The 26,127-nt window shown below is 41.0% G+C and overlaps 1 protein-coding gene across 1 annotated transcript in view; it reads left to right on the forward strand.

Moving 5' to 3' along the window:
- PIK3R1 (phosphoinositide-3-kinase regulatory subunit 1) overlaps window positions 1-26,127 on the forward strand; it is an 85,005-nt gene that overhangs the window by 36,181 nt on the left and 22,697 nt on the right. The window contains exons 3-4 of the mRNA XM_060143044.1: window positions 21,963-22,055; window positions 22,493-22,567. Coding sequence (XP_059999027.1) covers window positions 21,963-22,055; window positions 22,493-22,567 — 168 coding nt within the window. The remainder of the gene's footprint in view (window positions 1-21,962; window positions 22,056-22,492; window positions 22,568-26,127) is intronic.

The following is a 26,127-nucleotide window of genomic DNA, read 5'->3' on the forward strand; positions in this document are numbered from 1 at the left end:
GCTGCCATCCAGTGGCAGCTGCCAGACAGCATGGTAGCTGTAAAATCTACCTCGTTTTGCTCTCCCTTCCTGAGCGTCCATCTTTCTGCTGCTTCTGGTTTGGGGTCTTTCCCCCAGATAGTACCCGACACAGTATTTGATGGGAAAACTTGACTATATGTCTCGCTTCAGTAATTCAGGGTGAACGTGCATTTACTTACCTTGTCCCTTCTTCCTAGCAATACTAATTATTTATCTGCATTGATGTTTTTCCTCCCCAAATTACTGATAATGTGCATACTTTTTTTTTGTTTAAATTTTTTTAATTCCATCAAAGCAGTATAACATATACTTCCCATAAAACACTTTTTTAAAGAAGATCAACAAGGATTCTCTTACTGTTGAGAATTTATTTTCAATATACTCTTCCTTTAGAGGCACAAAATTGTGATCAATCATGAATTTTCTTTCTGAAATGCAATCTAGCAAATATATTTTGAGACATGGTAGAAATGCTGATAGATCCACTCAGTTCTAACACTGCGTGCATACTTTTTCCTTGAATGTTTTTGTTTCCTTGGCTAAAGAATTATGGCTGGTGGTATTTCTGCTATAACTGTTATAGTTTTAATTCAAAGTGGGTCTTCACTTATATCTTTGTGTTTATGCTTTGAGCTGTGGTGTCCCAGTTCCCAAGTATGTTTCATGACACTTATCCTACATTTCAGACAAAGTTTTATGTGTCCCATAGGATTCGAGCTGGACTCGGAGAAAGAGCCAACTAGCAAATGGAATTATTCTGTCTTGTGAAAGGTTCCAGCCCTTTTAAAACGCGACTCAGAGAGATAGAAAACAAATATTCTTGGGAAGAAACTGGGTTTGTTAGTACTTGGAGAGAAATTTTCGGAAAGGAAAGAACATTTCCCCTGGCCTCAGGAGCACATTCAATGTGAAATATTACTGTTTTTAAAAGAGTTAAATTTACCTTTGGGTCATTTATCTGACTTGAAAATAAATGGATCTAGTCCTTACTAAAAATAAAAAAAGATACAGAATCCTGTCTTAAATAAAATGATAGTTCAGTAAATTAGGTGAGATGTTCTCAACATCAGCTCTTCACTGAAAACAGCTGGGACTTACGGAGGTGTTTTCAGAGATCTTCAGGAGTTGGGGAATGGACGAAATGTGGCAGAAGTTAGTTCCGACTGCACGCATTTGCCTTGTCCGAGCTCTTTATGGTAAACGAAGCGCGTGCTTCCTACTTCCTTGTAGTCAGATTCTGTCAGCAGTTGACTAAGCAGGTGGAAGGTTTATTTAGTCAGAGGAATGACTGAAAACAATGAAGTGTAAACCCATCGATAGCCATTCCAAGAAAGAGCTATTAATGTCTTCTTTTTATTTTCCCACAAATCCCTTTTCTGGTTTGTTTTCGTAACCTTTCTAGAATCTTGAGTGATTTTGAAACGTTTGCCATTTGGTCATAAATGTGGCGAGTGAATGGGAGCCTGTACACTTGGACGTGATATAAAGCAGTTGACCCACCAGTGTTGGGGCGAGCTTCTGAGGATGGTTCTATGAATGCCCGCCCTTCTGGCACCGTCAGCCAGTAGGAAGTGGACCAGGAGAGATTTGCTCTCGACAAAAGAATGATCTGCGTCCTAACTCTAAACGTGCACTGTGTAGATGTTGCAGTGTTTGGTATGGTCAGTTCCCTTCTCTTGTCCTCTCCCCTTTTTAATTAGGGTGGAAAATGGAAAGTTTACTCAACAGAATTTTGAGTGGAATTTTAGATTTGAAAAGGACTATAGGGATCATCTAGTCCAAATTGGAAAAAAAAAAAAAGAAAATCCAAAGAGGATGAAAGATGTCGTGTTGGGATACTGGAATCTCTTCATAAAGTAGGAATCATCGTAAGGTGTTTTCATCTTAGACCTGTATCCAAAAGGGTATTTTTACAAAGACTTTGCTTTAGTGACGTCTTCAGTTACAAAAATGGCCCTGGGTCAGGAATTCTAAGGACAGGGTTATGGGTATGTTTCCTGAACATGAGTGTAATATTTAAGTCATTCTTACCTTGGTGCTGGTCTGAATAGACTGATAATTGTTTGAGTTAGTCGCCATCTGTAACCTACTTTGTACAATTTTAATGTGATTTAAGGGAAGACACCCTTGGAAGTACTTAGCTATGGTTCATACCTATAATCAATCATGTTTCTTTTTTGGTCTTAAAACTTCATGTAATACAGAAAAGTAGATTGCATAAGTACAGTCTTTGTTTTTCAACGAGGCAAATGAAGCAGTATCTTAAATTAAATCAGGGTTTCCTGAGGTTCCGGAATCTTACTCCTAAATTTTCCACTGGGTAACCTCCAAATCCTTCTCTTGCCTCTGTCCCTAGTTGACATGAGTCAGGCCACGATTTGTACCACGAATGAATACGATGCTGCTCTGAGGCTGTACTTGCTGGGGAGAGAAATCCTTCAAGGGAAATAAACCTAGAATGGAATGTTAGTCTCTGGGTGGCTTCAGAAGCATTTCAGAGCTTAACTTCTGAGCTTCTAAAGGGGGTTGAAATTTAACAGCATCTAATTTTCTAAAATTACCGAAGGAGAATGGTATCGGCCTGTGGTTTGCAAAGTACTCACTTTACAGTACTCTCAAAATTTTTGTCGGCTAAAAGCTTTTTCCGTGCCACAGATGTGGAAGGAATAGCCCACTCTTGCTGATAAAGGGAAGCTAGTGTTGAACGGGAACAAACAGTGAATTCAGGGCTTTTCCAGAGTCTTTGGAGGTATTCATTCTTGACCCAGCTATGTGCGAATAGCATCTTTATCCGGGTCAGCCTCTGATTCAGCCTCGTTATCTACTTCAGCAATGGAGTAAACAAATGCCACTTGTTAGCTACTTCTTCCTGACCCTGACGGATCAAGCATTAATTTGAAGCCATGCTCCATGAAATAGTCCTTGGGGGAAATGGGTTAGTGATTCTATAAATGATAGTAGGGTTTGGGGAAAACACCTGAGCTTGCTTATAATGATTGTATGTGTCTCCATTTTGATTCTCAGCCTCACTACTTTCATAGTATTCTTTTAGGATCCCAGCCTGACTTGTCCACACCACGCTGCTTCTTATAACTTGGAAACTGAGGGCAGGAGAGAAACATGCTGGCTGTCAGTGTGAAGCAGCTACTCCCCTTCTAGCATTGGTGTCTGTGGTCTTTAATCACTCTTATAATGGAGAGATTATAATACACATGTTCATCAGAGTTCTTATGTCGACTGGAACATTATTTATGCTTTGCACAATTCCCAAGAGTGGTGCTTGGGACTTTGGTCTACAAGACATTTCACATTAAAATGCAGATAACATCTTCAAAAACCACAAAGACATGGGCTTTGCAGGCTTGGTAACTGAGTGCCTTTGTGGTGTGGTTTTATTCTTTTTTCTGAAGTACCTGGTTGCAAGTAGTGGGACACTGAACTCATAGGGACGTATTCACTAAATCTTTAAAACCAAGTAGCTGTTTATTCCATATAGCACATCATTCAAAACAACTTTGATGACCCCAGCTGGATGTTTTTCTGGTCTCAAATGATAACACCCTGAACTTATTTATTAACCCGGTCTTTCTCTGCCTCCCTTGACCACCCCCCTCTGCTTTTCTCTTTATCTAGTTTCTCTCTCGAGAATCAAAAAAAAAAAAGAAAAAACATATAAAATCATTTTGTAATCTTTTAAGGGGTCTAGAAATTGAAGGCATTATTGTCACCCTTCTTTTACTGTTGTGGTGTGAAGTGGATTGTTGTTGAAGCGCTAACAGCCAGCATGGTTGGGCGTCTTAAATGATCATCTGGTCTCAGCTTTGCAAAATCCACCATGAACTGGAGCATTTTAATGATCTTAATTAGACCCATTCTCATGATCCACTTCAGAGCAGAGTACTAAAGGACCATATATGTGGGTGTATGTTTTCAGAGAAGATTATGCCTGGAATTCTATAGAAGAATTCTGCAAGCAGACCTTATTAAAATCAGCCGTGTCCCTCTGATGTGATACACGAAGCTTTGTCTGTCATTTCCATTTCAGTGTGATTGTTTATCAGACCCTTCCCTTATAAGAGACTGGTTTTTGAGCGGGGATGGGAGGGGCGGGGGGGAGTGGGGGAGTGAAGGGGGGTTGAAGTGGGTGGACGACAAGAGAGACCACGGGGCACTGAGTGGTCTCATGGCTTGGGGAGGAGGCTTAACAAGGGAGTGGGATAATGGAGGAAGGAAAATACTGCCAAGTTGGGAAGAAGGTTCAGGAAGGGAAGATGGAGGCATTCAGGACAAGCCTCCTGGTTTTCAACTGTGTCGAGGGCTTGCCCTGTTGAAGAAGGTCAGTGCATCCACCAGGCCACTTGTAGCTTGATGCCCGGCCAGGTTGGGGTTGCACTTGTCCTGTGGTAGAGAGCGGCCTCCTCAGGGCGTGGCTACACCAGGGAGAAGCAGGTGTGGTACGTAGGCCACTGCATAGCTCACAGTCTGAGCTGGGAGCCCCAGAAAGAGATGAGGGCTGCAGGGCCCAGCCAAGCCCGGCTCATCTCCACATCCTGTCTCATCTTTCTCCTCTTCAGTATTTTGAATTATAAGAGCAAGTAAAGGGGTTCATAACTCAAGGAAATGTGATAGATGACAGTAGAAGCTGTCCCCAAAGTTCCGTCTACCTGCACATTTCACCCCCTCTCATCTACCATGCAGCCATTACCATGACAGAGTAACCCAATAATACAGGCCTGACCTTTAGTAATTTAATGTTGGTCCTTTCATGCCTTTGGCTTACTGTCTGTGAAAGACCCTAAAAGGGAGCAATGTAGTCTTGACAGTTGGGTAGGACGGGGAAGGGGGCTTTCACTGCTCTGTGAAGTTATGACACTTTTACTTGCATCCTGCAAAACAGTATTCTCCTTCCTTTGTTAGACTGTTTTTGCAGAACAGGTTAATTGACATTTTCAAACATTCACTGTATATGGTGTTACTTAGGATTTTGCTTGTTTGTTTGGTTTGTTTTTTATTTTTTCTAACACCATAACATCTTTTTATTGTTCATCAGTAATCTGAGTTATTTATACACCATCTTCAGGTGCTGGGTAAGGAAAGATCTATTACTTATGGTTGCTAAAATCGTGGTGATATGTTACTTTAGGGTTTATGTTCAGTATTGTTAACAGAAATAGATAACACAGTTGCTCAATTATTTTCATCAGCAAGTTCGCTTCGTAACATTGTTCAGAGAGCACTTGAAAAGATCTTAGAAATGATCTTAGAAAAGATCTTAAGCCACTCCGTATAGTTTATGTCTAAGAGAACTGAGGAACAGAAAGAGTCAACTTAGAAGAGTCCAACATTCATTCATTAAAAGGTTTTTTGTGTCAGGCACTTGACAAATCACAGGGTCCAGTGATTGACATCCTTGCTCTAGATCCCTGCCTAGAGACACCACCCAGTGGAAAAGAGGCAGGGGTGTCATTTGAACCCGAGTCAAGCTAATTCTAAAGTGATTGCTCTTTCATGACATTAAGTAAACGCCTAAGGTCTTTTAATTAAGCACCTCAAATGGATCGTAATCTGTCCTAAGTTTCATCTTCCAGTTGTCCTCTTAGAACAAACATTCTTGAACATTTGGGGTGAAATGGACCTCTTTATAAATGCACTCAGTCAGTTGATCACATCCTCTGGGTCCTGGTACAGTGAGTTTGGGGCACATTCCAGGAGTGACCTCCCAAAGCCTATTCTCTTGGTGATCTTTAGCCACTTCCTTGAAATACGGGTTTACATCTGAAGTGAAGCTCCTCTGGCTGTATGGACCCAGTTTTACAAACCGCACACTTCCTCCTGAGAGCCAGTTTCCTAGGTATCACCATAAAGTAGCACATTCTACCAGAGTTTCACCTGCAGAGTCAAACCCTAAAACCATTCACATTGACACCTCCAAAGCCATGCTACCCTGATAAACTCTCTGTGTCAACTGCCTTACAAAGGGCAAACTCTTGCGAACCTCTGCTTAGAAGTTCAGGCATCGTGCCCCTCACTGCCTTCAGGCCTGGAGGCCTTATCCCAGAAGGAGCCCAGAGGTCTCAGCAGGATGCTCACTGCAAATTTCTGTTCTTTTCTCGTCCCCTTTCCTGAATCAGAAGTTTTGATTCAGTGCCTTTTAGCTCTTTCTGATGTTATCACGTCATCTGAGGTAGAAGCTGCTTGCCACTTCCAGCCTCTGCCACCCATAAAACATTTCACATTTGGAGAAAACAATAGCAGCTTGAGTTTTTAAAGGAAACAGCTTCTCTTCTGGGATCAAACTGAAAGCAGATATCTGAACTGTGAAACTTTTTTTTGTTGTTTTTAAGAAGTATCTGGAGCTGGATTGAAGCGTCGTGTTCCATGTACTTGGACAAAGTCAAGTTTTAGGACTAGATTTAGGACTAGAAGCAGGCAGCATGGGCACCTGCTTCAGGAGAGACAGCCTTTGACAGCACAGTCTTCCTCTTAAGTTTCTCCACCCTTGTCCACAGCCCTGTGTTTTAGCAGAAGTTTGAAGTCCAGAACACACTTACTGTTAAAACCCACACAGTCGACAAATAGTCTCCAAGGTTTCATAAGAATGGATACATTAAATTATATGTTCTGGGAAGAGTGGTTGTATTAGGAACTTTGAACATAAAGATGCTGGGCTGTAAAAAAAATACCCACATTGGACCATCTTATCAGAAAGAACACTCCCTAAGGTGCCTGCCTGTGCCTGTGAGAGTAGGTAGACATTTTGACCTCCGCCCTTTCATTCTGACTTCTGTTCATTTATCCTGTAGCAAATATCAGGCATGTTAACGATCTCAAATTTTATAAATGAAATTATTGCAGCTCGCGCTGTCAGGATGTGAACCTAAGCAGACCTCATATTTTCTGACTTAATAGTCAGACTGTAGCAGCCTTCCCTTGATAATGGAAGCTTCTGTCAGCTGCAGTCAGCAGCCTGTCTCTAACAGGAGGTACCCAGACACATTGAATGCAGATTTTAAGGGTAACTAGTAACAGATGGAGAGCCACCAGGTGAAGCAGTTTTACTAATCATGGCATTTCTGAAGAACCGACTTACAGGTCTGCCTAATGTCCTGACCCTAGGCCAGGCACTGTGATGGACACCAGGCCTCTGCTGCCTAGTCTTCCAGAAGGTTCTTAGTGTATAATGAACCTGCAGGTGCCCCAGCTCCCAGTCAGCCTGGACTCAGTGCCTTCACAGTATGGTTAAAGCTGGTTGTACTCATTACACACTGAAAGTAAAGAACTCAGAACTCTTAATTGATCTTTTGGGATATAAGGAATATGGTTCTTTTTTGTATATCTTTTTAGTATTGATCCCAAAGCTAACATCTTCTGCAGATAACCAAATTCATACTGAGACAAACTGAAGGCTGTCCTTCTAGGGCTGTGCTGCCCAGTACAGGGTCCACCAGCCACATGTCACAGTCACATGTGGGAAATGCGGCTAGTCTAAATTGAGATGTGCTGCGAGTGTAAAAAAAGAAATGAAAAATGTCAAATAGCTCATTAATAACTTTTATACTGATCATATTTTGAAGTGATAGTACTTTGGATATATATTATTAAATAAAAGATTAAACTTTCCTCTGTTTCTTTTTGCTGCTAACGTGGCTGTTAGAAAATTTTAATGTATATGGCTTACATTTGGACCCCACCATCAAAGGTACTGAAAGCCATCTTTCTCTGAATTTCTGGTATAAACTCAACTATTTTGCGTATTCTGTTGGATTTCTTTTCATGTATATCTGTGTCTTTTCTTCCAAAATGAACTGTTACCTGGTCAAAGACAGGACCTTGGAAATGGTCCATCTCATACTGTGATTTTCAGCGATGGAGAGGGTGAGTGTTCGCCATGCCTGGGGAGTTCTCTCCTTTGTGGGACAGAGCACATATGCTCAACATCCTGTAGAATATCATAGAATTCAAACAATGTGGTTAATAGGGAGTGCTGGGAGTCAGGGAGTGCTGTTCTCTCTCTTTTTTAAATATTTATTTAATATTTATTTAAAAAATATTTTTTAATATTTATTTAATATTAATTATTAATATTTATGCTGGGTCTTCGTGGTGGCATGCGGGATCTAATTCTCTCACTAGGGATTGAACCTGGGTCCCCTGCATTGGGAGTGCAGAGTCTTAACCACTGGACCGCCAGGAAAGTCCTTAGGGAATGCTGTTCTCTCTCTCTCTTTTTTTAATATTTATTTTAAAATATTTTTTAATATTTATTTAATATCAATTATTAATATTTATGCTGGGTCTTCGTTGTGGCATGCGGGATCTAATTCTCTCACTAGGGATTGAACCTGGGTCCCCTGCATGGGGAGCACAGAGTCTTAACCACTGGACCACCAGGAAAGTCCTTACGGAGTGCTGTTGAACTCTCTGCCTTCCAGGTCTGTCCTTTGACTGGAGAACTCTCGTCAGCTTTGTTTTTTTCCTAACTCTATGGTCTGGCTCTTGGCCATCCCAGTTTCCAGAGTAGTGCACTGGGCTGCACCAAGGAAAGGTGCAGTCTTTAAAGAAAACATGTGCCCTATGGCACTCAGAGGGAATGACACACAGTTAGTACAGAAGGATCCCTTGCAAGGAAGGTGCCGTCTTGTTCTCTAAACCCCTCTCAGTTAAGTCCTGGCTCTGACTGGAGCAGCTGTGTGAGCCTGGACAAAGCACCTAACCTCTCTGAGCCTCAGTTTTCTCCTGTGTAAAATGGGGATGCTGATAGAACCTTCCTCATAATCTAATAATTTCAGTAAAGCAATTTAGTGCAGTACCTGACACATCACAAATGTTACCCGTTATTATTATTACTATGGTGGTAATGAGAGCCTCAGCTACTAAGGGCAGTCTTGAATGTTTTATTCCTGGTCTTGTGCGATTTGGGATTATTCCTACTGCCACATTTTTGAGAATGAATTATTTTTCAAATGACTGAATGGCCAGTCCCAAGTCCAGAGGTTGTACTGGACTTGGGACTGCTCTGTTCCCCAAACCCAAAGATCTAGGGTTTGGGGAACAGAGCAGTTTCCTCTGAGTATCTAATTCACCCCTTTACCTCTTTTATCACTGATATTTGTACTCACTGACTGCATAGCATAGATCGCCAGCTCATTTTGCATGGACCCGCGCATCTCTTAGAACCCAGCCGGTCATTGGGCGGAAATCTCAAGATGTTGAAAGGAACTGCATTGACAAGCAACTTGATTCAGAAACTCAGAAGACGGTGAGCAGGAGAAAACTCCCTGTAGGAGAAATCACAGGTGAAGTAGAAAGAGCAGGGCCCTTGGTTCCAGACAGATGTGGGTCGTGGTATGTGCCCTGGCAAACACTAGTCAAGGGATCTTGCCGTAGCCATCTAACCTCTCCCGAGTCTTCCCCACGTACACAATGAGACCGATGGACTTTGCAAGGCTGTTACCATGACTCAAGGAAATGGCCTAAGGGACTAGAGCAGTATCTAGGCCAGTGACTGCTCAGCCCTCCCGCCTTCCTCACTTGGCCTGACCCTCACTCTCCATTTCCTGATCTGCCCTCCCCCCACCCCCATAAACCATGGTGTATAGAAGCCAGTTAGTGTTACATTCCCTGACTTGTAGCAGCCATGGCCTTGGAGTACATTTAAGAATATGTGGTTACCTGTCTTCCGTTAGATCCATGTACAGAAATGTGAGAAAGGTTTTAGTTCTTTTGAATTTACTGTTCATTCTGGCAAAGTGAAAGTTTATATCTCACTTAAAAACACTTTCAAAAAAGTTTCCCCTTCCCTGTTAGAAATTGTAAACTATCTTAATGAAATATAACTAAATTTTGCCGTTTTCCCTCTTACTTAATTTATTGAATTTATCCCCCCCCCGCATATTTGAAGTAAGTTGTTGCTTGATGCCAACACCAGCCATCCCCAGGTGCCTGTGATTTTTGCCAGCTTTGCAACAATATGGTGGCTAAAGGGAATATAGAGTTATTTTTAGAGTAATTCATGATTAAATGCAATTTAGTATTTTGTATTGGCCATGTGATCTCCTTGACGTTAATCTTCAAATCATGGAATTTTAAGAACTAGAAATTATTTTAGAACTTCTTATCTAAACTTTACCACTTCAAGACCCAGAGATATTAAATGTTTTCCCCAAAGTTCCCCAATCTGTTATTGCCAGATCTAGAACTCATGTCCTTACCTATCATCTATTTTTTTTTCTACTATGGCACAGTGGCTTTTCAGTTGTTTTTTCATATGATAGAATAATAATCCTGCATAGGTATGGCATTTAATAGAGCTTTTTTTTTTTTTTTTTTTCTTTTTTGCGGTACGCGGGCCTCTCACTGTTGTGGCCTCTCCCGTTGCGGAGCACAGGCTCCAGACGTGCAGGCTCAGCGGCCATGGCTCACGGGCCCAGCCGCCCCGCGGCATGTGGGATCCTCCCGGACCGGGGCAGGAACCCGTGTCCCCTGCATCGGCAGGTGGACTCTCAAACTACGCCACCAGGGAAGCCCAGCGCTTTTTTTTTTTAAACAGAAGTCACAGAAAGGATGCAATGTGTTAAAAGACCCTGATTTTTAGTTTCTCCAATAGATTACGTTCAAGTAATAGCCAAAAAGTATTTTACAGACTAAAATTAAAGTCTTTAGTCTTTAAAAGGCTAATGCAAAAAGTGACCAATGGGGGGAAGCTAATACAGCCTTTTGGATTAATTAGCTTAACTTCGCCTAGCCCCTTTTAAAGAATTACCCAAGCTCCTGTCGAAGCCAGCAAAAAACATCTGTTGACTTATTTATAGCCACAATTTCTAAGAAGCATATTCTATAGCAGATGAAAAAGTAGTTGACAGCTCATAATTCATAAAGTTACTGAGGCCTAATCTAACAGAACAAAATGTACAAAACTCGCTCCCGTGGTTCAGGCCCTATCACTTCCCTTTTAACTGAAGACAGAAGTGGTGCAACAAAGTGAAGCATAGGTTGCTCTGGTGGTTAAGAAAGGTGACTGGGTCCTTTTTTTCATTAACAACATCACAGGTATTGCAATATCTCCATTGTAGGAAACCAGCATTTTTCTGACCATTCCCACTTTTCACTGGAAGTTTGAACAGGGTGCGACCTACAGATTGTTACCAACGTATTTTCTATCAAGAATCTGAAGGGTTGATGAAAATGACTGATTGAATACTTCTGTATCTGGGGCAAGCTTAACTTTTTTCTTCATTCCTTTTCTTTGACCACTTGTTATATTTGACATAGCCACTATGATATAGTCAGCCCTGCTGAATTTTAAGCAATTATAAAAATACACCCACTCCTCAGATGTCACCTATCTATACTTTTTAGCTCACTTCTGATCATCTTTTTGGGAACATAGTCAGATATCTTTCTAAAATCAATATGTTTTATATTTTGCTTCTGGTCTAGACAGGAAATCCTGTCTATCACAGTTTTTTTTTTTTTAAAAGGTAGATTAGTCTGGTACAAATAAGTCTTATAGCATAGTACTATTTATTACCCTGTGCTTTTTTTTGAGAATGTAATGATATGATCCAACTGCTGCCCAAATTGACCCATCTAAAATTGTTATCTTTAAAAAGAAAATCATATCCAGAACAAGTCCATGGATTTCTTTAGCTGAGAGGTGAATAGCCTCTAGTTCATTTCACTGTTGATTTTTGTACATTGTGAGATGAGAGAATTTATTAGCCCACAAGAATTACTCACATTTGTCTGAGGTAGTGAAAGTATTGCTCTGTTTTTTAAAAACTCTGATCCCTCACACGATTGTTAATGGTTGTGTTTACCTTTGTCTCACAATTGCTACCCTTTATTGTATATGTGTTTAAAAAACATTTAATCAAAAAGTAGGATTAAATACTATCTTCCCTTCTTAGTTTTCTGTGCTAGCTGATAGAGAATTTTCTATTCAGTTATTTTCAGGCCCCTTGTCTTTCTCGCCTTTATTTTCTTTTTCTTTACAATCCTATAGACACGTCATCCTTTTCCTTTTCTCTGCCTCTTTGATCATGAGCATTTTAACTCCCTTCATATACTTATTAAGCATATCGTATTAATATTTCATTTTGGAGTCTTTGAAATATGTTACTATATATATATATAATATTTTTTTGGTAAATTTTTTGCTGGGCCCTTTCTGCATCTGATGATTAACGAAAATAAGTCCATTTGTACCTTGCTGAAAGTGATGTTAGCCAGCTATATTTAGCTTAACAAAACCCATTACATCCTTGGGGAAGAATGTGCTTAGTTTAGCCTTATGAGAAAATATTTAATAAATGCTGTCCTGAAAATATTTAGCCTGGCTGAGTGGACTGGCAAGAGTTTAATACTGATAAAGCCGAGGTGATGGCGAGCAGCCGGCCCTCCAGTCCAAGCTCAGGTGGAACAAACGCACCTCTTGTCACTAAGGGTTGTAGCTGTGGGTGTCTCCTGTTGCCAGGTGCTTCACCATCAGTATCCTGCAAAGATTTTCCACCCCCTTCTCATGGCTTCAGAATGGCATCATGCAGCAGGTCTGCCTAAGGAGGAAATGAGGTTCACGGAGTGGTTTTATGGCCAGCTTGGAAGTTGATCTGTTCTTTAAAATCCTAGCTTTACCACTGACTGCTGGCGTGTCTTTGACCAACTTGCTGAACTTAGCCTCAGTTTCCTCCTCTGTAAAATGGGGACAATTACAATACCACACAAGGTTCTGCACACGAAATGAGATAAAGCACATAAAGCATTGAGCAGTTTTCAACACTTACTGTTCAATACTATCAGTAGTACTGGGAACTAATACTGCTAGTAGATGGGAACTATCAGTAGTAGTAGTACTAGTAATAATGTGTTAGGTCAGCCTTTCTAATACATCCTTGCCTTCCCACCCCCATCCCCCTACCCACTAAATTTAAAGAGCTGAGTTTTCTTGAACGTGGCAAGGTAGGAAAAGCTCTGATGTGGACATCAGAACCGAGTTCTAGCCCTTGGCCTGAACTTCTGTGGGACCTTGGGCAAGTTGTGACCCACGCAATCTCACCCCACACCGTGGTCCACAGATGCACAGAGCAGTAGTAATAAGGTCACACTACTTGGTCTGCGTTTTGCTGGTGAACTTTAACTGAAGCCTTCCATCAGCCAGAACCTTGGAAGAGAAGAAAAATGCTAATCTCTCTCTTTTGGTATCTAATTGGGTATAGTAGCAGATCTAATTAGAGTTGATAGCCAGACCCTCTGCGTTAGGCAGCCTCACTTGCCTGACACATGTTTAGGTGTTGGGCCACAGGATCTGGTATAAGATCAGCCCATGAAGCCAGGACATTTAGGCAACGAGTTATCAGTGTGGAGGTCAATCGTTGGGAGTCTGTCTCCCACAGAGATCTGGATTTCCTCTCTCTGATTGGTGGCTTCACTCTTAATCCTTGCTACTCAAAGTGTGGTCTGAGGACCAGCAGCCTGGGCATCACCTGGGAGCTTGCTGCAAATGCAAAATCCTGAACCCCACCCTGATCTACTGAATCAGGTTATTAATCCACATCAAAGTTTAGGAAGCACTGCCCTAAACATCTGCTCTTGGGAGTATTCTGTCTGGCACAGAGGATGTTTACTAAATACTGGTAGAATTTGTATTTGGCATTAATTTTTTTCTAGATTTACAGCTTCTTTCCTCTCTTTGGGTATAACATGTTGATGTGTTAGGTAGCTCGGATTGCCGTGACAAAATACCATATCCTGGGTGGCTTAAACAACAAAAATTGGTTTCTCAGTTCCGTTCACGTGGCGGAAGGTCTGAGATCCAGGGGCCAGCATGGTTGAGTTCTGGTGGGGGCCCTTACCTGGCTTGCAGACAGTGCCTCATTTTGTGTTCTCATGTGGCAGAGAGAAAAAGAGGAAGCTCTCTGGTGTCTCTTCTTATAAGGGCACTAATCCCATCGTGATGGCCCCCACCCTCATGATGTCTACTTAATTACCTCCCAAAGGTCGCATCTCCAAATACACTCACATTGGGAGTTAAGGCTTCAACATGTGAATTTGGAGGGATGCAGTTCAGTCCACGGCACCTGATTTCTACACCTTACTTTGAGATGCATCCAAAAAAGTAAGATGGGCTGATGGAAAAATATGTAATAAATATAGTAAATATTTAAATATAGTAAATGTTAATTATAGAGTCTAGGATGAGGATATATGGACATTCACTGTACAGTTCTTTCTGGTATGTTCACAATTGTCAGAGAAAAAGCCCTGCTCTTTCTTTAGTTACTAGAACAGAATCTGGTGGTTCTTTTCTCTGATTTCCATCCGGGCTTTCTTAAAACTGCCTCACTGGACAGCTTTGCCTCTTCGGCAGTGCCCCCCTCTGCCTGCTCTCCTTGGTCAGCCAATGTCCTGCTTCTTCGCTGTTAGTGAGGTTCCAGCCTCCACTGAAATGCTTCTTTCTGGTCTCTGGTTTCCCCAGTAGTGTCCTTCTGTCCAGTTTCTCTCTTACCTCCGCCCTCTCCTGATCAGAGGATCCTTCAGTTCTTGTGAGATTGGGGTTTCTCAAGTTAACATTGGAAGAGCCTACTGTATGGTTTTTAAGCATTTCTACCATTTTCTGCCTTTGACGGTGAAATCTGCTGTCAGATAAAAGTGGGAGAGAAGTGAGTGCCATGCTCTGCCCCTAGGGAGAGAGCATGGCTCACCTGGGGCCCCAGCCTCCCTCTTGTTGTTCATGGGGCTCCCATTGTTTTCTCTTTATGACCTTAATTATCTGCAGTTCAAGATGTTTTCTAGTGACGGGTGATGTACTGACTTGTATATTTGGGGGGAAGCTCAAAAGCCCGTGTTATTAGGGTCATTTTACTTGAACACACCAGAAAGTACTATGGCTGCCCACTTGTAGGATGGGGCATCCAGTATCTGTGTGTCATGTGACACCCTTGCCACAGTTACTCTTAAATTAGCCTTGGTGTGAAATTCGGGGAAACTTATCACAGGTTTCTCTCCTTGACTGGGGCTTGTAGACTCTGGTGGAGAGAAACAGGTCCAAGCTGAACTCAGGGACACTATTCATGAGCTTTGTGACCAAATGACTTAATTTCTCTCTGTCTCCCCACCTTTAAATTGAGGGTGATAAGGAACTGCTATGAAAAATAAGTGAAAGCATGTCTGTAAAATACTGAGTGTGGAGGTGTGAGTCCTCATTGATGTTCAGTAATAGTCATGCACCCAAGAAACTCAGGGCCCATTGGGTATGTGTCACATGATTTTCCCTTCTTTCCTTCCTTTTTGGGGCCTCTCAGTCACACTTCATACAAAATCTTTCTAAGCCAACAGACCAAAGGCTCAACTTCCCTTATAAACCATTAGCCTCCGAAATCCCGGGGACTCAACTATAAATTATTTTCCTGGTGGGGAGAAGTGGGTGTTCCCTTCTCTTCCCCATTTATCTCCTGCCCAGAATCTTAATTTGCTGTATGCTGTAAATTGTAATCTTTAAATCAGACTCCAATTTAGGTGATAAGCATCACAATTAGGCTAGCCTGTCAAAAGATTAAGTGTAATCTTGCATTTCAATCTCCACGCAGAGGCTTTAGCCGAGGCCATCAGAAGCTAAGCTGTAATGTCTGCTTATGTTTAATAAAGTCTTTGCCTGCTGTTTGTTTCCTGTATAGTCTCTTGTCTAGAAATAAATTAAATGGGCAGAGGATCTCAGATCCCTTTCATTTGTTTTTAAGCTGTGAAGCCGAAGAGATAAACGGGAGAAGATAAACTTAAAGATATTAAAGACTAATTAGTTTAGGGTGTCTGAAAAGATCTGCAAACTTCTTGTTTAAATCTGTTGACAACTCTTATTAATTCCCTCTGACTAGTTATCCCTGAAAATAGTGTAGTTATGGCTGAAGATTTACTTTCACATCTACTCTTTCTACTCCCATTTTCAGTTGCCCCTATTTTTTTTCCTTCCTTCTCCTGCAAAAGAAAAATCCTTGTTTCCACCAAGTTCAATATCCTTCCAACTTCATCTTTCCTTTACATTCAGAAAACTGGAGTATAATAACTCAAATAGATAGTCCTTATAGGAGAAAGTGCAATGTATTGAAAATCATGTGATAATTTAGATATGAGTTCTGAAAAGATATTGTTTTTATATGTAGAAAGGCAAAATGCAGATGTCTACCCTAATTAAATGTTTCCTGTTTGCCACCTTAAAAAAGTATTGAGAATTCTTTCTGTCTTATAATAATTTCTGGTGTTAAAATTTGCCATTGCAACTGGGTATTTTAAAAATCTGTAAATAATAATGAAAAAGAGTACATGAATAAGTCTCAATTAATAATAGCTACCCATTAGTTTGTGCTTGCTACATTCTAGGCACTGTGCTTACCCATGTTTGTTGATACAGTATTCATTTAATCCTTGTTACACTTAAAATTATTCCCATTTTACAGATGAAGAAACTGGGATTCAAGTTAATTAGCATACCCAAGATTACACTCAGTAAGTGGCAAAACTAAGATTAAAACCCAGGTCTCTTTGGCTTTAAACCTGTGTTTTTAATAATTTCTCTACTGCTGATTAAACAGGTGTGTTCCAAAATTAAGGAACTCATAATTGGTGGTGGGGGGGGGTGCTTTGTTTCAGTTTTTAAGTGCATTATCTTAGCCAGCATTGGTTTTGGCTTTGCCCATAGAACTTAAGAAGTTTAAACCTTCAGAGTATTAACTGTTATAAGCATAAAGTATGAACATGCTTATAAGGTTTATTTAAGAAAAGTATAGGGATTTGTTAGATTTTTGCCCGCCAGAATGTCCATTTTTCATTTGAAAGAATGAGAGAGACTGTGTTAGGCAGGACTAAAGTTTTGATTCAGCTACAATTTAGCAGACAAGCATCTTGATTTAATATTGATCCACACTTTGCACATACTTTCTTTTCTGTGTATTTGTATTACATTTTAAAAGGTAAGTGGCAGCTTTTCATGTACCTCCAAGCTGCTTCCATCAGTAATGGAATACTGGGCTTGGGCAATCTCTGGAGTCCCAGAATTTCAGCTTAAACTTTCCATTCGTCCCTTCCAGGCACTAACTCTAAAATATCCTTTTTTATGGAGAAGGCCTCCAAAAGGTGTAGCTGTGTGCTGGTTTCATCTTGCACTTTGTAGCGCGTTGGCACCATTTAACGTGAGGCATGCCACTATCTCCCACACACCACTGGTGCCCAGGGACTGTTCAGGCCTGTCCATGTTAGTGATTTGGGAAGGGCCTAAGTCGGGAGAGAAGGCTCTCTTCTGTGTGACTCGTTGTCACCAGGGCAAAGGGGGAAAATAGAACTAGTGGAAAATGCAGCACTTATGATGTGTCATCAAAAATTCTTTCTACAACCTGGGACACCTACTTCATTGGTGTTCCTGTTAAAGGCTGATTCCTCTCTTTTTTTGAAACAATACACGTCTTGGCTTCACCACTGCTTTTAGACCCTTTTGCTGTTCTTTCTTATCTTCTTTCTCCTTAAGTAATACTGATTTCTTTTGCTGAAAAGTGATTCAGCTAAGTGAAAAACTGGTGTTGGCTTGTCGTAGAGGAATCTAAAATTCACCCAGTTTTAAGAGTGGACTTGGCTCTCCAGACGTGTACACTGGCTACAGCAGGATTCAAAACCCAAAAAACATTCCTCATTCAGATATAAAAATCTGTCTGAAAGGTGAAATCAAATGAGAATTTACATGTAAACTTGGTGAGGATCATGCTCTGCTAATTTGTGTTTTGTTTAATAGCCACCATGTACGATCTCTACATTTTGTGTGTGTCTGTCTCTCTCTCTCCTCTCTCTCTCTCCCTCCCTCTCTCTCTCTCTCTCTCTCTCTCTCTCTCTATATATATATATATATATATATATATATTTAGTTCCATTATGTTTTAGTTTATTGAACTGTATGATGTGGTACTTTATCATGGACTTTTCAAAGAACAACTTGCCAAATTTGGTACTTCCTAGCAATTGTCATTTCCTGTTGGAATTTTTTAAAATGGGATCTAACGGAAGCGTAAATATTGACCTTGTGTATTTAATAAAAGTAAAAGAATCGTTGATTTTAGGATTATTGAAATAATTAATACTTTGCTTTAGAATGCTTTTTAGACTTTCACTGTTAATTGATCCTATTGCCCGGAATAGAAAATGTGAACTTTAAAAGCTTACTGGGTGAAGCTTCCACATCCCATATGTTTAAATAGTTTAAAGGGGAAATGGATTGAATCATAGATATTGTACTAGAGAATAGGAAATCCTTGAATTGTTATTTTAAAAAACCTTGTCTCTTTGTAAAATTTACCTTTTAAAACTCCCATTGAAAAACTTTGATTAGTTATGATGCTTTATACATTGGGGTAATAAGCTTTTTTCAATATTAACAAAATTCAGTGGTAAATTCACTCGATGTGTTACAAAGGAGTACCTGTACTTCCTAATGTATATGTCTAGTTTTTATCTTTTTAAAGTATTCTGGGGTGTACTTTGAGAAGAATGTCGTTATAGATACCTGATAGCCGTCACAATGCTTTTTAGAAACTTCATGTAGTACTTGTATGAGTGAAAGAAATGATATTTTGCAGCTCAGGATATGCTGCATGGAAAGTAAACTACCATGTTTTGCCAAAGAAACATTGAAAGGACTAAGGAAAGGCTTTTTTTCCCCCTCCTTCTTCAAGCTGAAGTGAAGCAATAAGAGTGGCAGAAACAATTTTATATGTAGTATTTGCCAACCCAGTAATATAACAACTCTTGGGTGCATATTTCAGTCACAATTAGGTGAAATCTTTAATTATCACTGAATTTAACTTTCATATTTGCCTGCAGAAATGACTGTGTTGATAAGATTCTGAAAGGAGATAAACCTTTATTAAGTAATTCCATTTTTAGTTGCCAACTTTAAGGGGTTTTTTTTCATTTTTCATTCAAAAAAATGCCTGTGTCATTTATGAGGGAAAGAAAAGAAGAACGAGGCATGTTAGTTGGATGAGTGTCGCGTGGATATGTGGGTTCATGCATTTACTGTTTAATCTTCAGCTTTTTGCATTTGGCTGTGCTGAGATCTGTAAGTTTGAGAGGGCTAAGAAGAGAAGCTACAGTGAGTCCCAATTAATAATATTTCTCTACAATATATCTCTACCTTTATGTTTTCCTTCTGTTACATGTGCTGATAGGATGATATTTCATTTTGCTCAGTGTAGAAGGCATCTCTGAGGGAGGCTATTTTTGTGAGCTGATAATCTAAGGCAAAGGGAAGTAGTTTATAACGTATCAGAGGAATGAGATGCTATGCTCTTTCACTTTATAGTATTCCTTTTTTTATTTTACAGTGCTTTTAACTAAAAAAAACTATGAAACTTTCAAGATATTTTTTATTAAAGTATAGTTGATTTACAATATTGTGTTTCAGGTATACAGCACAGCGATTCAGTTTCATATATATATTCTTCAGATTCTCTTCCCTTATAGGTTATTACAAAATATTGAGTCTAGCTCCCTGTGCTGTACAGTAGGTCCTTGTTGGTTATCTATTTTATATATAGTAGTGTGTATACGTTAATCCCAACCTCCTAATTTATCCCTCCCCCCCCCAAGATATTTGTATTTTTAAGTGCTTTTCGGGTATACTCATATTTTAACAGATTTGGGCGACATCATTGCTGGATTTTTTCAGGCAGGGGGTGGGGGCCACCCGCATGGATTTGCTTATCATATACAGCATGTCCTAAAACTTACTACTAACCCAAAACAGATGACTAGCTCCATTCCTGGATATTCTGATTCTGGGGGTTTGTAGTCATACCCAGCATTCTGTCTTCCTGGCAAGTCCTCCAGATGACCCGTAGGCACAGGCCAGTGGGGAAAGCACCAGTGAGATGAAGTGTCCATTCAGCCCTCTGCATCGTGACTGTCTGGCAAGTCAGTGGCATATCTGTCCTGCTTTCATGAAGTGCGAAATGTATTCAAGTGCTGTTGCAGTAGGACAAAGTGGCCCAGGAAACTCAGTGATAAATTTTGTGTGCCCTGCGTTCAGATGTTGATAAGCCCCGTGTCCAGATGCCATGTCCTCTGGGACAGCTTTTAGTGGGGTCTCTGCAGCACGAAGTCGACTCAGGAATCTTTCATCTGTTGCTGACAAAACTTGCCCTTGCTCAGGCTATAGGACTGCGCTCTTCAATAGTGTGGCCACTAGCTACATACAGCTATCTCATTTTAAATGACGACAATTAAAAATTCACTTCCTCCGTTGCAATAGCTACATTTCAAGGGCTCAGGAGCACTTGCTGGGTAGCACAGCTAATAGAACATTTCCATCATCACAGAAAGTGCTTCTGGAGAGTGCTGCGATAGGATTTTCTTCCATAACGTAGCTCTTCTCCTTTTATCCTGGGTACTTGGAATGGCTAATAGCGTTAGGTGGCAAGATCACGTTACTGTCTATCTCGGGAGATAGTGCCACCTAAAAGGGTCTTCTACTACACGGTCTGGGTTTCCGAAATGACGTAAATCATACTTAATTCTCTAAGGTCCAGATTTAACATAATCTTACTTGACTATTGTCTTGTGAATCTGTTGTTCTTCTGTTCTGACTCACTGTTAGAAAGATGGGCTTCGTTAGAAATGTGCTTATCTAACATGATATATGGCTTATAATAAAAATCACACCACTAAAATCTCATTGAAACAAAATTGTCAGTATTTAGTCTTTCTTATTAGATTATATTAACTATTCCTAGGTGAGAGTATATACACAGCATTGAACCTTAAGTGTCTACAAATTATTTATTGATGGCTGATGAACAGACTGCACATGTAGGTATTTTCATGAAGGCTGTCATTTTACCTATATTTTGCACTTTGAGATGAGTATATTTAGCTCCCTCTTCTGGTATATTATGAGAAAAATATTTGTCCTTTACTTTCGTATATTTTTGGAGTGAAAATACAGTTATCAATGTTATGTTGAAGGGCATTATTTGTGTCATCCAATTAGACTTTTGTTTTCCTTTGTATCATTTGGTAAAACATGTGAATAAAAGCATGGACACAAGTTCATGAAAGCATCACATTTCTTAAGATACTAACTGACCAAAACGTATGTAAGCAGATAAAGGCTTTTCAAGAGCAGGTCCATGGGGATTTAATTTGAGTCTCAAGGGGCCAGGGATCATTTGTACTGGCTTCAGATCTGATATTAAGCCCACCCCGCCATTTGTGGGGCTTGGGGCAAAAATACAAAAGGAAGGCCAAGCCTGTATCTAAATATTTTAAAGTTATAAATCATATATTGATTGTTAACAGACTGTTCAGTAAGATACGTTCCAGTCTCCTACCTGGGAAGTTACTTCTTCACAATGACCAGCAAGCTGGATTTGTATTTAGAGTTCTTGGGTTCTCAGTTCTGCCTGAGAGTGTGGTGATATGGGGAGAGCTGGTTCCCAGCCCACCCCTGGCTTGGCCCTGCGCTGCCAGGGCCTTTGCACGTCCAGACTCTGTTCCATCCTGATCCCCACTTCCCACAGCCCTCGCCCACTCCCCAGGTCCAGAGGGGCACCCCTGCGGGGAGGTCTGCCCTGGGGAGGATGGACCTGGGGAAGAGGCCCGCGAGGCCACTGGGGCAAGGGATTCCAAGCTTCTGGGAAGTGTTCTGAGTGTGTCCTAGGAGAGAAGCAGTGGGCGTGTCCCCTTGGCCCCCCAAACTCATCACACTGTGGGAAGAGGCACAGCTGGGGGGCGGCCCGCAAGGAGCCTTCTCACCACAGGGCGCAGCACGGGCTCCCTCTTGTTCCGGCCTGAGGCTGCTGCCATCCCAGTAGGACTACATGACCTTGTGTTCTAGTCATCTTCACTGATGTTTACTGCATTGGATTACCCCCAATTAAACGTAACCGCACAATTGTGTTTATTTGCAGCTTCGACTCTTCCAGACCTTGCAGAGCAGTTCGCCCCTCCTGACATTGCTCCACCGCTTCTTATCAAGCTAGTGGAAGCCATTGAAAAGAAAGGTAATCCAGCTGGTAGAGGGAGTCGGTTAACGGGTTATGGCCTGAGTTCGTGGGCGTTATCATTTGTATTTGTCTCATGGACGTTCATTAAATACACTCCTTGCCACCTGTGCTGGACCCACAAGCTGTTTGTTGCAGTGACCTGGGGAGATAATCTTGGTCTGACTTCTGACTCTCCACTAACATGTAGTTATTGCATGGAAACTGTTAACTTCTCCCTATTTTAATAAAGAGAATTAACTTGCTCCTCAGTGGCCAGGTGAAGTTGCCAAAATTATTGACATGCCATAAGATGAACAGTAGGAGTTGACTTCCAGGAATATTTGGTACACATCTAGAATAGACACTGGATGGAAACTGGAATGTCCCTCTGGCCGCAGGCTCACACATTCTCCAGAGAGCTGTGTTTTGCATACTCAGTCTGTTTTGTGTCCTAGGTCTGGAATGTTCAACTCTATACAGAACACAGAGCTCCAGCAACCCAGCAGAATTACGACAGCTTCTTGATTGTGGTGAGTGTCACAGAGCTAGAAATACACGTGGGAAAGGCGATTCTTACCTTTCTGTTTCAGGTAAAGCACAAAACATGTGAGCTTAACTGTGCAACATTCTCAGTTTGAAGGGAGCTCAGAAATATGCACACTTCCCTCTGCCCTGTTATGGTAAGAGGGCAGACCTCTGATGTTTGTCTCCTGAGTTGGGGTGTGTGTGCCTGCCTGCCTGCAGGTACTTGGCTGTCATCACAGCCATGAGCCCCTGGGTGCTGTAGAAACTGCAGAGGAGAGAAGCATCTTGGGATTTCTCTGCCTCTGCTTATCTGCCATCTTTCTCTGACCCTGCCATTGGCTACATCTAATTCATCTGGACCAGTTAAAAAATTATTTATAAGTCTATGTCATTTAACAAAGGTCTCTTCTGACCTTTCCCCTTTTCCCTTTCTCTCTCTTTTTCCTTTTCTTTTCCCTTTCTTTCTGTCTTCCTTCCTTGCTTGCTTGCCTTTTCATGCCATATTTACATCAAGTAACATCATGATATTGTTATCTACTGTAATGTGCTGGTAAACCAACTCTCTGGGGGGGGGGGAAAAAAGCCCTGGTTTGTAGCATTTACCTACTTCTGTGGTGTAAATCTTCTCACCGTGGCTAATTTCAAGCTACCAATGTGTCATCACTGAACTCTTGGGAAGAATTGTGAGCCAGTACAAGTCGGCTGAAGCACACCATTGGTTAAATGACGTCAGTTAATTTAACCAAGTGGGGGCTTTATTATTTGTCCCTGCCCTCCTTTGCCATACAGAATAAAACTGTACAAATGTAAATTTACTGGCCATCATTCTAGCAAGTCATCTTCTACATCAACTTCTAGAATCTCTCAGACCCTTCATTCCCTCCCAGTACTTTTCTTTTTATTAATAATTTTTTGCCTCACACTATTTTAACTGAATTTGGGTGTTTGAAACAAAAGGAGTGAAACCCAGTTTTGGAAGAAGCACCTTCAGGCGTGCAGTTATGCAAAGAATGCCCACATGACATTTAATAAACGAAAAAGTTTGAAGTGTGAGGCAGCTTCAAAACGAGGCAGCTTATGAAAATTTCTAGAAAAGATGTTTCTGGGAAAAAAGAAGGAGATTAGATCTTTATCTGTCGATAGTTTTACTTGAAATGCACCGCCCAAATGTTTGAAGCTTAAAAAAAAAATTTTTTTTTAACTTTCATTTTTCCTTTGTACATGGAAGTCAGTCTTACACACACACAGGGTACATCCTCCTACATACATTCAGAGTAGGTCATTAGAAGTTGACTGGCGGAAAAATCAAGGTGAAAAGACTTGTTTTTCTTTATCTCTAACAGCTTTACCAGGGTGTTAAGGAAACACCAAGTTTTGTCCTAGCCAGCTGAAATAGACGTACCTGTTTTGGTCAGAAAATTGGTCAAATCAAACATGTTAAAAGTCACAGGAAGTGTTTAGACTTCAGAGACTGATGAAATGGAAGTTATTTGCGAAAGAGCGGTTACGTTTTTTAATGTGACCAAAAACAAAATGATGCAGTTTGGCTTTAAAAAAATCTTCACACCACCTGTAAGATGGAATAAATAACCCAAATTCACTTCAACAAGATATTTTGACAGACAGCTTTCTTTGCGCATTTGAGATCAAAACACACATAGAAAACTGGTTTCCCTTGGATTCTGTGCTATAAAAGTGAATTTTGTGGCAAAACAAAAAGAGTAAACATTATCTCAATTTAGGAGTGAGGATCCTCCAGGACTGTTTCCAGCTTGAGGAGTTTTCAGTCTATAAAAAAATCGTAATATCCTGGAGGAAGCTCAAAGATAAGTCACTTACACTAAAAGCAAAAAGTATGGCTTTTAACCAACCCCATGAATTACCAATGTCTGAAAAGGACAGACGTGGGTGGAGGACAACAGCCTACATTTATTAGCACCTACTGAGTTATTTTATTTCATCCACACATCAGTCTTGTGATTAGTAACTGCTGATGGTAAAGCCATGACTTGCATCCAGATGGTTCTGACTCTCAAAGCCCTTATTCTCGTTTTTCCCCCACTATATTGCCCTAAAATAAAATATTTCTTTCTTGGTTTTTTTTCGTTTTAATGGTGTGAATTATTTTCTTTCTCTCTTTCTCTCTCTCTTTTGGTTTCTCTTAACCTGCATTAGGCTTTTCCTTTAAAAGTTCTCATTACAAGAAAAACCTATGTGTGTGACTCCGTGTGGTGATGGATGTTAACTAGACTTACTGTGATGATGGTTTAACAATGGTATATACAAATATCAAATCATTATGTGGTACCCCTGAAACTGATACAATGCTATATGTCAAGATACCTCAATTTTTATTTATTTTTTTTTTTTTTTTAAAGAAACGGTAGAGATTTTTTTTTTTTTTTTGGCTGTGCCACATGGCATGTGGGATCTTAGTTTCCCGACCAGGGATCGATCCCACACCCCTCTGCACCGGCAGCACAGAGTCTTAACCACTGGACCTCCAGGGAAGTCCCAAGATACCTCAATTTTAAACATCAGCCTTCTGCAGCCTCAGCACTGTGGGCATTTTAGGATGGATAATTCTTTGTCGTGAGGGGGCTGTTGTGTGCGTAGGGTTTCAGCAGCACTCCTGGCCTCCACCCACTAGATGCCAGTGGGATTTTCCCCTGGTTGTGACAATTGGAGATGTCTCCAGGTGTTGAGAGATGTCTCCTAAGGGTGGAGGTGGGGCAGCAAAATTGAGGACCCCAGTTGAGAACCCTTTACTTAGATAGAGATCCGTCGGGGAGGGGACTCCATTCCAGTGGGAGAAGGGGTGAAGTGTTGGAGAGTCTGCTCGTTGCCCGTCAGGAGTAGACTCAGAAAAGCAGGGTAGAAGAGGGTGTAAACGCCCCAACCCAGACCTAAAGATTGGGTGGCTCTCTCTGAACTAACTTCCACTGTCATCACATGACAGATGTGTCTAGCTCTTGGAAGAGCACATTAGCATAGCTTTAATGCAGAAAAGGAGACTGCTAGAATAGAAATCAGAAACCCCAAGGAGCTTTAGAAGTTGTCTATAAATAAATAGAACATACTACATCGGCTCTAGTGGAATTTGACATACGGTGAGCTGATCCAAAGACTTGAAATAAGGTTATTTCATTCAAAGGTTATAAAGGCTCTTTGGAATACACCTCATGTGTTGGAGAAGGGCTTCAGTGAATGAACATCACTCTCAGGACTTTGTGTAGCTCAGCTCACAAACATTCAACAAGCACATTCTCTGCTGAGCACTGAGGGATGTGAGAAGAGCAGGTGAGAGCCACAGTCCGTGCCTTGGAGGGACTGTCAGTCTAGGAGAGAGACTCGCAGTTACCATAGTGGGAAGTGTCAGGTGTCATAGAGAGATGACTCCTGCCGGGGGGACGTGTGGAACCTTTCGCATCTTAATGTTTATACCTCATCGCCAAATGGTGTTTTAGGATGAGCAAATTAAGTAATAAGAATTGGCTGGGCAAAGTGATATTAAATGAAGTATACAGGGGGCAGATTTGGGGGGAGGGGCAGCCGCTTGCTGTAG

Source organism: Lagenorhynchus albirostris, chromosome 3 (assembly GCF_949774975.1).
Source record: "Lagenorhynchus albirostris chromosome 3, mLagAlb1.1, whole genome shotgun sequence".
NCBI lineage: Eukaryota > Metazoa > Chordata > Mammalia > Artiodactyla > Delphinidae > Lagenorhynchus > Lagenorhynchus albirostris.